The 11,855-nt window shown below is 37.8% G+C and overlaps 2 protein-coding genes and 1 long non-coding RNA gene across 3 annotated transcripts; 2 read left to right on the top strand and 1 right to left on the bottom strand.

Annotated features, from left to right (window-relative positions):
- The first annotated feature begins 1,132 nt into the window (after window positions 1-1,132).
- Window positions 1,133-3,556, top strand: LOC122059923 (disease resistance protein RPM1-like). The gene has a single exon (XM_042623035.1). It carries the CDS (start codon window positions 1,133-1,135, stop codon window positions 3,554-3,556), a length of 2,424 nt encoding a protein of 807 aa, XP_042478969.1.
- A 2,888-nt stretch (window positions 3,557-6,444) lies between these two features.
- Window positions 6,445-8,492, top strand: LOC122073906. Its single transcript, XR_006138900.1, has 2 exons — window positions 6,445-6,680; window positions 7,775-8,492. It is a non-coding gene; the product is annotated as an uncharacterized LOC122073906 (long non-coding RNA).
- Window positions 8,493-8,571: 79 nt separating this feature from the next.
- Window positions 8,572-10,517, bottom strand: LOC122059847 (disease resistance protein RPM1-like). Its single transcript, XM_042622922.1, has 2 exons — window positions 8,704-10,517; window positions 8,572-8,626 (listed from the first exon to the last, which is right to left on the bottom strand). The coding sequence occupies exons 1-2, from the start codon at window positions 10,515-10,517 to the stop codon at window positions 8,572-8,574; spliced, it is 1,869 nt and encodes a 622-aa protein (XP_042478856.1).
- Window positions 10,518-11,855: the final 1,338 nt, after the last annotated feature.

The raw sequence follows: 11,855 nt of genomic DNA, 5'->3' as shown, positions 1-11,855 counted from the left end.
CCTTAAGAAGAATATATATAATAAAATAATCTTTAAAAGCAAATAAAAATACAGAAAGGATAAAACGAAAAGGATTTCAGACATGATGGTACGATGCATTGTACGATGTCCACCCTAAAACTGAGTAAATTTATATTATTTTTTAATATTTTAATTAATGTGGATGATAAATTTGATTCTTCTATAATATTCGGATAAAGTTTAGTGGATTATGACCAGGTTGAAATCGTCTCTCGTACAATTTCATATACTACCACCTTCAGGCGGTGGCACGTGTATTGATATCAATACAATGGTCCAGATCTGGTACAATTAATAAAACATTAAATCAGTGAAGATACATTTAAATCAGATCTGGACCATTGCATTGGTATCAATACACATGTCACCCCCTGAAGGTGGTATTTCACGGAATTGTACGAGATCGGAATTGCAGACGATTTTTTTTCTGATTATAACCCTAACAAATAAGGTTTTTTTGTTAGTGAAAAAGTAAAAAATTTAGCCCAAACACCTAAAATCTAGTCTAAATCAAATATGAAACTGAATAAAAATAAAAATCAAACCGAATAAATTCGATTTTGATTTTAACATTTTATATCTTGAATCAAATAATTGAAACCGAACCAATTAACACCCTTAAACAACCCTTCAATTTGAGTCAATGCACCCAAACTGTAGTGTGACCATCAAAGACTCAGACGGTTTGCAGCTAACAATCTGTTTTGAAAGTTCAAGGTAAAGGGAACGAGTTGGGTTCATCATTCATGCAGGTTATCTCTCTGCTTCATTTCTCTTGGGCACAAGGGTGAGTGCTCTCATTCATCACTCAAGCTTTGGGTTTTTGTTTTTGTTTTTTTTTGTTTTCCAAGAATGGTTAGTGCTCTTGATGTTTGGTAGTCTCTAGCATTGACTAAGGAGGATTGTAATCTCCATTATTTCTTATAGTGGAAGGTTTGTCTCACTTTGGATAAAATTTTCAAAGCTAAAACTTGGAACATGGATAGAACAAGTGAGAGATGCAGCTTACAATGTTGAAGACATCATTGATAGACATTTTAGTAGGGGAAATCTAACTGGATATGTCAATCAAGTTGTGAGATTCCCAAAGAATTCTTGGGTGAAGCATAAAATGGCTTCCAGGTTAGAAGAAATTAAAGCTGACATCAAAGCAATTAATGAGAGACACCAAAGATACAATTTTCGTCAAGAAGAGGAACAAGGGGAAAGTTTTCAATGGCATAGAGAGTCACCACTTTCTGCTGAAAATGATGTTGTGGGAATGGAAGGATATGAGGAGACATTGTTAGATTGGTTGCTAAGTGAGGAACGGCGAGACTTGATGATTTCGGTGTGGGGAATGGGAGGTTCTGGTAAAACTACAATTGTGGCTAAGTTTTACAATAACAGAGAAGTGAAAAAATATTTCCAGTGCTCTGCTTGGATCACCCTCTCCCAGGATTTTGTAGTCGAGAATCTTTTCAAGTCCATGATCAAAGAGTTCTACAAGGCAGGGAAGGATTTGGTTCTGACTGACATAGATAAAATGGGCTACGATGGGCTGGTGAGGACAATTCAGGAGTACTTGCAGCAAAAGAGATATGTAATTGTCCTAGATGATGTTTGGAGTCTTAATTTTGATCTCTGGAGACAAATAAAAGCTGCAATTCCTTCAACAAGAAACAGAAGTGCAATAATGGTTACAAGTCGGATGGAGGAAGTTGCTAGTCTTTCTTTTGGAATTCCAAACAGTATTCACCACATTCTCTACATTGAACGTCTTCCGGAGAACAAGGCTTGGGAACTGTTCTGTAGAAGGGCATTCACAAATGTTCCTAATCAACGTTGCCCTCTACTGCTTGAGCCCACAGCTAAAGACCTTGTAAGACGCTGTAAAGGATTACCTCTCACAATTGTGGTTCTGGGTTATCTCATGTCATCCAAGGAAAAGACAGAGTTAGAATGGAAGAAAGTTTGTCAGAACCCTAATTGGGAACTAATCAACAACCCCAGGTTCGAACGCGAAAAATACATCTTGCTGCTTCGCTTTCATGATTTACCATACCACCTTAAGCATTGTTTCAAATACTGTTGTGTTTTCCCTGAAGATTACTTGATTAAAAGAAAAAGGCTTATTAGGCTATGGATAGCAGAAGGGTTTGTGGAAAAGATTAAAGACAAGACTCTTGAGGAGGTAGCAGACACTTACCTTGAGGAGCTAGTTTGTCGAAGCATGCTTCAAGTTGTAAAGAAGAACCATTTTGGAAGAGCGAAAAGCGTTCGATTGCACGATCTTATGCGTGAGCTAGGCCTTTCGATATCTAAAGGAGAGAAGTTTTGTGTGTCATATAACAGGGGAGAGGGAGAAGAAGTGGCTAATGCACGTCGCTTAGCAATGCACAAATGTGACGAAGACATTCCACGATGTTTTGATATGTCAAAGCTCCGCTCGTTCTTTGTATTTGCTACAGAAACAACTATGTCAAGCCAGTCATATGAATTGCCAAAGAAGTTCAAATTTCTAAGAGTCTTGGATCTGCAAGGTGTCCCTATTACAATTTTACCAGATGAAATAGGGGAATTGTTCAGTCTAAGGTATTTGAACTTGAGAGAAACTCACATTAAGGAAATTCCAAAAGCCTTGGGTAAGCTTCGAAACCTACTAACTTTAGATATCTGCGATACCAAGGTAGAGAAACTCCCAACAAGTGCAGTGAATTTGCATAGTTTGTGCAATCTACTTATGTATCATTATGATCCCAGAAGATCTAAATCTTTTGATTTTGTCAGTGGAACGAAGGTACCATTTGACATAAGTAAGCTGGAGAGTTTGCAAGTTTTAGCATCTATCGAAGCAGATGATGACATTGTTAGAACACTTGGGAATATGACACAACTTAGAAGGATTGGCATTACAAAGGTGAAGGCCGGCCCTCAGGTTTGGCAGTTGTGTGCAACAATACAAAAACTGAATCTCCTTCGCAGCCTATTTTTAATGTCTTATATTGGGCATGAACTCAATATGAATTATTTGAAGCACCCTCCTCCCCTTCTGCAAAGGCTCACTCTGGTGGGGAAATTGCAGTCAGTACCTAGATGGTTTGGCTCTCTTAATGATCTAACCTTTTTGTTCTTGAAATGCTCCATACTAAAGGAGAATCCCCTGCTTAAAATTCATGCTTTGCGCAACCTTCGGCGTCTTACTCTTTCAAATGCATATGAAGGGAATCTCCTGCACTTCCATCCCATGTGGTTCCCTATGCTGAAGATACTAAGATTGTGGAATTTGTCGCAGTTGAATAAAGTAATAATCAAGAAGGGAACAATGCCTGATATCGAAGATCTATGGGTGGGTGGCTGCTGCATGTTAAAGATGCTACCTCAAGGTATTGAATACCTTAGCAAGCTGAAAGAACTAACCTTGGATGATATGCCGGTCGAATTTGTAGAGCAGCTGCGTGAAGGTGGCAGGGATCGTCCAAGGATTACCCATATCCCTCAGATCAACCATTACTACCGGATATCTGGCAAAATGCATCATGAAAGTTTATCGTGATTATATGTTCGAGATAAGGTAAGACCATTTTGAAACTGTCACAAGTATCTTATTCTGTGTTCTTTCTTTCTGTATCTTCTTAGGACAAGTATCTCATTTTGTCTCTTAATTTCTGTTTTCTTTTCTTGCAAAAACCAAACATACCCAACATCTTTAAGACCCCCCATGCCCTCATGGTATGTACTCTATTAAGTGGAAATCCTAAAAATTTGTCTTGAAGAACAAATTTTAAGATCCTACATGTAGTTACAGAGTTTATCAAATTGCAGGTAACAGAGCAGTGGAAGCAAGTTCCAAAAGGAAGGTATTATGTTATTGGATTCATAGTTTCCGTCCTTAACTGAAGTGGTTCAAGTTGATGGTGAAGATGGCGAATTCAGGTTTCAACCAAGCATTGTTTTAAGACAATAATTTTTTTCATTTTCCCTTTTGGGGTGGGGTGGGGAGGGGAGGGATATATTCTATCTGGGAAAGGTGTATGGTTTTGATTCCAAACTTATGTCTGCATATTCAGTTTTAATTTGAATTCACCAAAAAAAAAAAAAAAAAAAAAAAAAAAAAACCTAGAACAAAAAACAAAAAAAAAAACAAAAAAAACAAAAAAAACAAAAACAAAAACAAAAGAGTTTAGTTTGAGTTCTTGATGGGTAACTTATGCTCTGATATCATACAATTTAAAGGTCCTCCCTTTTTATTTTCTATGGGTGTGTTTCTATGACAGTTTTAGTACTTTAGATTTATTTACAAAAATTATAATAGATTTAATTCTATTCTCAATCAAACTTGGTCAATTTTATGTTTCTATTTCCCCTTCTTGTAATTATGTCTTGAAGAAATTTGGGTTTTTAGTTTTGAGAAAATCTTGTTAATATTTCATTGTCTAAGAGACCAGAAACCACTAAAACCTAATCCCAAATTCCCAACCCCAACTGTGTGTGAATTGAAACAAGCCCAATAGAATAGAGTCGAATCACAGAAGGAGTAGATGGAAATTGAAGCTAAAGTCTAAAACCCTAGCTCCGATTCCTCTTCAGCAGAAGATGAAACAACTAAAAATATTCCAGATTTAGAGATAACAATAGATGAACATACCTAATACTTTGATAGATTGAGAGGATATGAATCAGTTGGGTTTCTCCGTTGTGTTCCCATCTTTAGTTTCTCTCCGAGAAAGAGAATATTGTATTGGGTTAAGCATACGGTAAAACGTGTTTTTAGCATATTTTTAACGTGTTTAGAATTGGAATACTTGCCGTTTATAATTTCTTTTCTGTATCTTTCGGAAACATACGGCAAAACTTGTTCATAAAAAATGAAAACATAATTAAAATGAGCATTTTTGCTAACCATGGCTGTGATTATGGAATGTGTTCCATCTCTTTTCTTACATTTGGAACTCAAGAGCTTTGAGGTGCTGGTTTTCTTACCATTCAAGGCCCCATTTGACAATGTTTTTGAATCATTACCAAAAAAAAAATGTTTTCAAAAAATAAAAAAATCTTTTTGTTGCGTGGAACATTTTTTTATGACAACTTTGGTTTGGAAATCTGTTTTCAAGATTTTGGTCTTTGAAAACAAAGAAAGGGGCCAGTCGGAACTAGCATAGGTCAACCCGCAATCGAATCGGCTGATTTCGATCAGGAACCGGTTCGGTCTCCATTCTTTCATTTCTAAATCTTCTTTTAGTTGCCATGTTTAAGCACAATTACCATAAAATGCCATATATAGATCCTTTAAGATATAGGCTTCAACTATTTTGAGCGACCCCTTGTGCCACATACACAAATGACACTCAATGACCACCGTGCCCCTTTTGAGGGGGAGCACCCGTGTCTAGGTGCAGGGCTACTTCCGAATAGAAAATACTTAATTTTTGCAGTTCACAATTGTTCTTTAGGCTAAATTATATGGATTTTTTGTTAACCATGGTGTCCGGGTCAGCTTACTCGCACCTCGACTGATCCTCGGGAAGACTAGCATAGTAACCCATCGCCACGGTCTCCACTTAAATCGTAGATGCACAGATGGGGAATCGAACCTGAAACCGTGCGCCTATCTACACAATCTCAAATTCGCCCTAATCGACTAAGTTATATGGATCCTTCAAATGTGCTAAGACACTTATACGAGCCAATGATAATGTAGAAAATGGAATAATTCATTTTAGTTCCTTGCAATTCATTTCAGACCCTGGGTAGGAATCTTTTGATAAGTACATCAAGTTAATAAAATCGGTTTTCAACTTTTAAAATCAGTTCCCAAATTTTAGATCAGAAACTATACCGATGAGGTACCTTAGGTTGAGAAACTACTAAAATTTGAATTGTCGATGACGGGTAATCCATTTTTTTTTTTGTAATAAAAAAAGGGTGCTTCATGGTAGTGATCATTGCCCCCAGGATAAACCGGTATGAAAAGTGGCGCTTTTGCAGGACCAATGGACGATAGTGGGCATGCCAAGACTCGAACCCACAACCAGCCGACTTGAGCGGTGATGAGTTGAGGGCATTTTCAATGTCGGGTAAGCCTAAATCATAGTATTCATAAATTGTTCTTTCAGAAGTAAAACACACCAAACATATTAGTTTTGAGTTCATTCTATGCCATAACATACTTATGGGAAAATTTTCCGACGATGGATGCCAGCCGGTTAAGACTGAGATATTGGAAGAGGGAGGCTAGACATTTTACTTCTATTTGGTCTGATTGCTCATTGATTACTCTCTTTCTTGAAGTATTCCGCAACTTTAGGAGAGTTGAGAAAAACATATTTCACTAGAATATGGGCTGCAAATAGGCTAGTTAAGGCTATGTACATTTACCCCTCCCAAATCTTACGAAAGGGGGACGATTATTATTATTTAAAAAAAAAAAAAGATAGTTAAAAAATCAGGAAAAACCAAGCAGCTCAGAATGTGCCGAGGTCATTGATTGCCGCTGCCACCTCCAATGGCGGTAACCGATTAGGATTGTTAAGCAAATCAACGATTTCCTTGCAATCAGACTCAATGGGAAGATGAGTGTAACCCAATGCAATATTCTTTTTCTCGGAGAGAAACTAAAGATGGGAACACTACGCAGAAACCCAACTGATTCATATCCTCTCAATCTATCAAAGTATCAGGTATGTTCATCTATTGTTCTCTGTAATTCTCGAATATTTTTAGCTGCTTCATCTGTTTCATCTTCTGCTGAAGAGGAATCGGGGCTAGGGTTTTAGACTTTTAGCTTCAATTTCCATCTACTCCTGTGATTCGACTCTATTCTATTGAGCTTGTTTCAATTCACACACGGTTGGGGTTGGGATTGGGTTTTAGTGGTTTCTGGTCTCTCAGACAATGAAATAATAACAAGATTTTCTCAAAACTAAAAACCCAAATTTCTTTAAGACATAATTACAAGAAGGGGAAATAGAAACAGAAAATTGACCAAGTTTGATTGAGAATAGAATTAAATCTATTATAATTTTTGTAAATAAATCTAAAATACTAAAACTGTCATAGAAACACACCCACAGAAAATAAAAAGAGAAGACCTTTAAATTGTATGATATCATAGCATAAGCTACCCATCAAGAACTCAAACTAAACTCTGTTTTTTTTTTTTTTTTTTTTTTTTTTTAAATGCAAGAATTCAAATTAAACCTGAATATGCTGACAGAAATAAGTTTGGAACCAAAACCATACACCTTTACCAGATAGAATATATCCTTCCTATTCCCTCCCCAACCCACCACCCCACCAAGGGAAAATGAAAAAAATTATTGTCTAAAAACAATGCTTGGTTGAAACCTGAATTCGCCATCTTCACCATCAACTTGAACCACTTCAGTTAAGGACGGAAACTATGAATCCAATAACATAATACCTTCCTTTTGGAGCTTGCTTCCACTGCTCTGTTACCTGCGAAAGTGAACAATGGAAACTTTGATAAATTCTGTAACTGCATGTAGGATCTTAGAATTTGTTCTTAAGACAAATTTTTAGGATTTCCACTTAATAGAGTACATACCATGGGAGCATGGGGGTTCTAAAGATATTGGGTATGTTTGGTTTTTGCAAGAAAAGAAAACAGAAATTAAGAGACAAAATGAGATACTTGTCTGAAGAAGATATAGAAAGAAGGAACACAGAATGAGATACTTATGACTGTTTCAAAATGGGCTTACCCTATCTCGAACATATAATCATGATAAACTTTCATGATGCATTTTGCCAGATATCCGGTAGTAATGGTTGATCTGAGGTATATGGGTAATCCTTGGACGATCCCTGCCACCTTTACGCAGCAGGTCTACAAATTCGACCGGCATATCATCCAAGGTTAGTTCTTTCAGCTTGCTAAGGTATTCAATACCTTGTGGTAGCATCTTTAACATGCAGCAGCCACCCACCCATAGATCTTCGATATCAGGCATTGCTCCCTTCTCGATTATTACTTTATGCAACTGCGACAAATTCCACAATCTTAGTATCTTCAGCATAGGGAACCACATGGGATGGAAGTGCAGGAGATTCCCTTCATATGCATTTGAAAGAGTAAGACGCCGAAGGTTGCACAAAGCATGAATTTTAAGCAAGGGATTCTCCTTTAGTTTGGAGCATTTCAAGAACAAAAAGGTTAGATCATTAAGAGAGCCAAACCAGCTAGGTACTGACTTCAATTTCCCCACCAGAGTGAGCCTTTGCAGAAGGGGAGGAGGGTGCTTCAAATCATTCATATTGAGTTCATGCCCAATACAAGACATTAAAAATAGGCTGCGAAGGAGATTCAGTTTTTGTATTGTTGCACACAACTGCCGAACCTGAGTGCCGGCCTTCACCTTTGTAATGCCAATTCTTCTAAGTTGTGTCATATTCCCAAGTGTTCTAACGATGTCATCATCTGCTTCGATAGATGCTAAAACTTGCAAACTCTCCAGCTGACTTATGTCAAATGGTACCCTCGTTCCGCTGACAAAATCAAAAGATTTAGATCTTGTAGGATCATAATGATACATAAGTAGATTGGACAAGCTATGCAAATTCACTGCACTTGTTGGGAGTTCCTCTACCTTGGTATCGCAGACATCTAAAGTTTGTAGGTTTCGAAGCTTACCCAAGGCTTTCGGAATTTCCTTAATGTGAGTTTCTCTCAAGTTCAAATACCTTAGACTGAACAATTCCCCTATTTCATCTGGTAATATTGTAATAGGGACACCTTGCAGATCCAAGACTCTTAGAAACATGAACTTCTTTGGCAATTCATATGACTGGCTTGACATAGTTGTTTCTGTAGCAAATACAAAGAACGAGCGGAGCTTTGACCTATCAAAACATTGTGGAATGTCTTCGTCACATTTGTGCATTGCTAAGCGACGTGCATTGGCCACTTCTTCTCCCTCTCCCCTGTTATATGACACACAAAACTTCTCTCCTTTAGATATAGAAAGGCCTAGCTCACGCATAAGATCGTGCAATCGAACGCTTTTCGCTCTTCCAAAATGGTTCTTCTTTACAACTTGAAGCATGCTTCGACAAACTAGCTCCTCAAGGTAAGTGTCTGCTACCTCCTCAAGAGTCTTGTCTTTAATCTTTTCCACAAACCCTTCTGCTATCCATAGCCTAATAAGCCTTTTTCTTTTAATCAAGTAATCTTCAGGGAAAACACAACAGTATTTGAAACAATGCTTAAGGTGGTATGGTAAATCATGAAAACTAAGCAGCAAGATGTTTTTTTCGCGTTCCAACCTAGGGTTGTTGCTTAGTTCCCAATTAGGGTTCTGACAAACTTTCTTCCATTCTAACTCTGTCTTTTCCTTGGATAACATGAGATAACCCAGAACCACAATTGTGAGAGGTAATCCTTTACAGCTTTTTACAAGGTTTTGAGCTGTGGGCTCAAGCAGTGGAGGACAACGTTGATTAGGAACATTTGTGAATGCCCTTCTACAGAACAGTTCCCAAGCCTTGTTCTCCGGAAGAGGTTCAATGTGGAGAATGTGGTGAATACTGTTTGGAATTCCAAAAGAAAGACAAGCAACTTCCTTCATCCGAGTTGTAAGCATTATTGCACTTCCATTACTTGTTGAAGGAATTGCATCTTTTATTTGTCTCCAACGATAAAAGTTAAGACTCCAAACATCATCTAGGACAATTACATATCTCTTTTGCTGCAAGTACTCCTGAATTGTCCTCACCAGCCCATTGTAGTCCATTTTATCTATGTCAGTTGGAACCAAATCCTTCCCTGCCCTGTAGAACTCTTTGATCATGGACTTGAAAAGATTCTCGACTACAAATTCCTGGGAGAGGGTGATCCAAGCAGAGCACTGGAAATATTTTTTCACTGCTTTGTTATTGTAAACCTTGGCCACAATTGTAGTTTTACCGGAACCTCCCATTCCCCACACTGAAATCATCAAGTCTCGCCGTTCCTCACTTTGCAACCAATATAACAATGTCTCCTCATATCCGTCCATTCCCACAACATCATTTTCAGCAGAAGGTGGTGACTTTCCAAGCCATTGAAACCTTTCCTCTTGTTCCTCTTCGTGACGAAAATTGTATCTTTGGTGTCTGTCATTAATTGCTTTGATATCAGCTTTAATTTCTTCTAACCTGGAGGCCATTTTATGCTTCACCCAAGAGTTCTTTGGGAATTTCACAACTTGATTGACATATCCAGTTAGGTTTCCCCTACTAAACTGGCTATCCATGCGATACAAAAATTCATCAATGATGTCTTCAACATTGTAAGCTGCATCTCTCACTTGTTCTATCCATGTTTCAACTTCACGTTCGGTTGCACTTCTTCTGTCTGCATCTCTAAGAAAGGATTTCATACTTTCTAACTCATCCCCGATTGATTTAAACTCTCGACGGGCTCCCATGACCAAGTTTCCCTCCGTCACCAGGAGTAGAAGTATCCTTTCTGACAAGACTTGCACCACTGCCTGTGCCAGTGTCAGCACGATCGCCATTTTTTTTTTCTCTCTCTCTCGCCTGAAAGAGTGAGACTTAAAGCTTTGAGGAAAAAAATGATGAAAATATGCATAAAATTAGTCACTCAAATAAATCAAAACAAACTGATCCCAAAAGAACATGCAAAGTTTTAACATGAAAAATTCATCTAAAGTGAGACAAACCTTCCACTATAAGAAATAATAGAGATTACAGTCCTCCTTAGTCAATGCCAGAGACTACCAAATATCAAGAGCAATAACAATTCTTGGAAAAACAAAAACAACTAACAAAAATAAATAGATTCATAAATACAACATATCCTAACCTCAGTTGCAGCTGTTCAAAAGAGATTTGGCACCTTTCTTCTTATTCTCTTTTTCTCTTGAGTGAGAGAGAAAAACACCACAACCCAAAGACACAGAGATGAGCGGAAGCACTCACTTTTGTGCCCAAGAGGAAATGAAGGAGAGAGATAGCCTGCAAGAGCTGCCTTGTTCCCTTTACTTTGAATTTTCAAAACGGATTGTGAGCTGCGAACCGTGTGGGTCACACCGCCCCAACAAACCTAATTCAAATCTTTTATGGTCTCTTTCAATTCTATGTTTCAATCTGCAGCAGCTTCAATGAGGTTTCGTTCCCCTTACTGTAACGACCCCAAATCCGGTAAGATATGGGTGCAGGCCCTCGCGGGTAATTATATTACTCCTTTTTGTGCAATGTCATACGTACATGGTCATCCCATCCCAAAAAGTCTTTCATTTTTAACTCCCCTTTGTCTCTTTTCTCCTATTTTTAAACCATCCCAACAACTATCTTGTTTGTTCCCATTAATGACATTGATATATATAATTACATATAAAACTATTATATATATATATATATATATATACATTACCATCACAAACATGTAAATTGGAAATAGGGAGTGGGGTATTACATTTACTTTGATTTTTCAAAACGAATTGTGATGTGAGCTTCATAAATACGGTATGGGTTCCCCCCACCCCACACCTGCGGAGAAATGTCATACAAGTCTCTCTGAAGGTCTCTTTCACTTCTTTGTTTCAATCTGCAGCAGCTCACATGAGGTTTTGTTTGATCTAATTATAGTGATTGCCCCCTCTCACCCACTTGGTTGTTTTGTAAGCTCGTTCGGTTAGTTGATCCTGCCTTGAAACTGATACCTATTCCAACACATGAAAGGAAAAAGGATTCTCTACATTTATCAATGGAGGATATTCAGCTTCTTTATTGTGGCTCACAGATCTTCTACATATCTAGCTCTCACCTTGGAGATGCTAATCCTTCAAAGTTGAGTCATGTTCTCAAGTAGTTTAATTCTCTAGATTTTCAAA

The sequence above is a fragment of the Macadamia integrifolia genome, chromosome 1 (genome assembly GCF_013358625.1).
Source record: "Macadamia integrifolia cultivar HAES 741 chromosome 1, SCU_Mint_v3, whole genome shotgun sequence".
In the NCBI taxonomy this organism is placed as follows: domain Eukaryota; kingdom Viridiplantae; phylum Streptophyta; class Magnoliopsida; order Proteales; family Proteaceae; genus Macadamia; species Macadamia integrifolia.
The sequence above is the reverse complement of the archived record's forward strand: the minus strand, read 5'-3'. Positions and strand labels throughout refer to the sequence as shown.

What these genes read in the sequence shown, in the direction of transcription:
- LOC122059923 (XM_042623035.1), top strand. Translation starts at nt 1,133, where the DNA reads ATGGCTTCCAGGTTAGAAGAAATTAAAGCTGACATCAAAGCAATTAAT.
- LOC122059847 (XM_042622922.1), bottom strand. Translation starts at nt 10,517, where the DNA reads ATGGCGATCGTGCTGACACTGGCACAGGCAGTGGTGCAAGTCTTGTCA. An exon ending in GGGGAATTGTTCAGTCTAAG is followed by an intron (nt 8,627 to 8,703) that starts GTATTTGAACTT and finishes TACAAACTTTAG; the next exon opens with ATGTCTGCGATACCAAGGTA.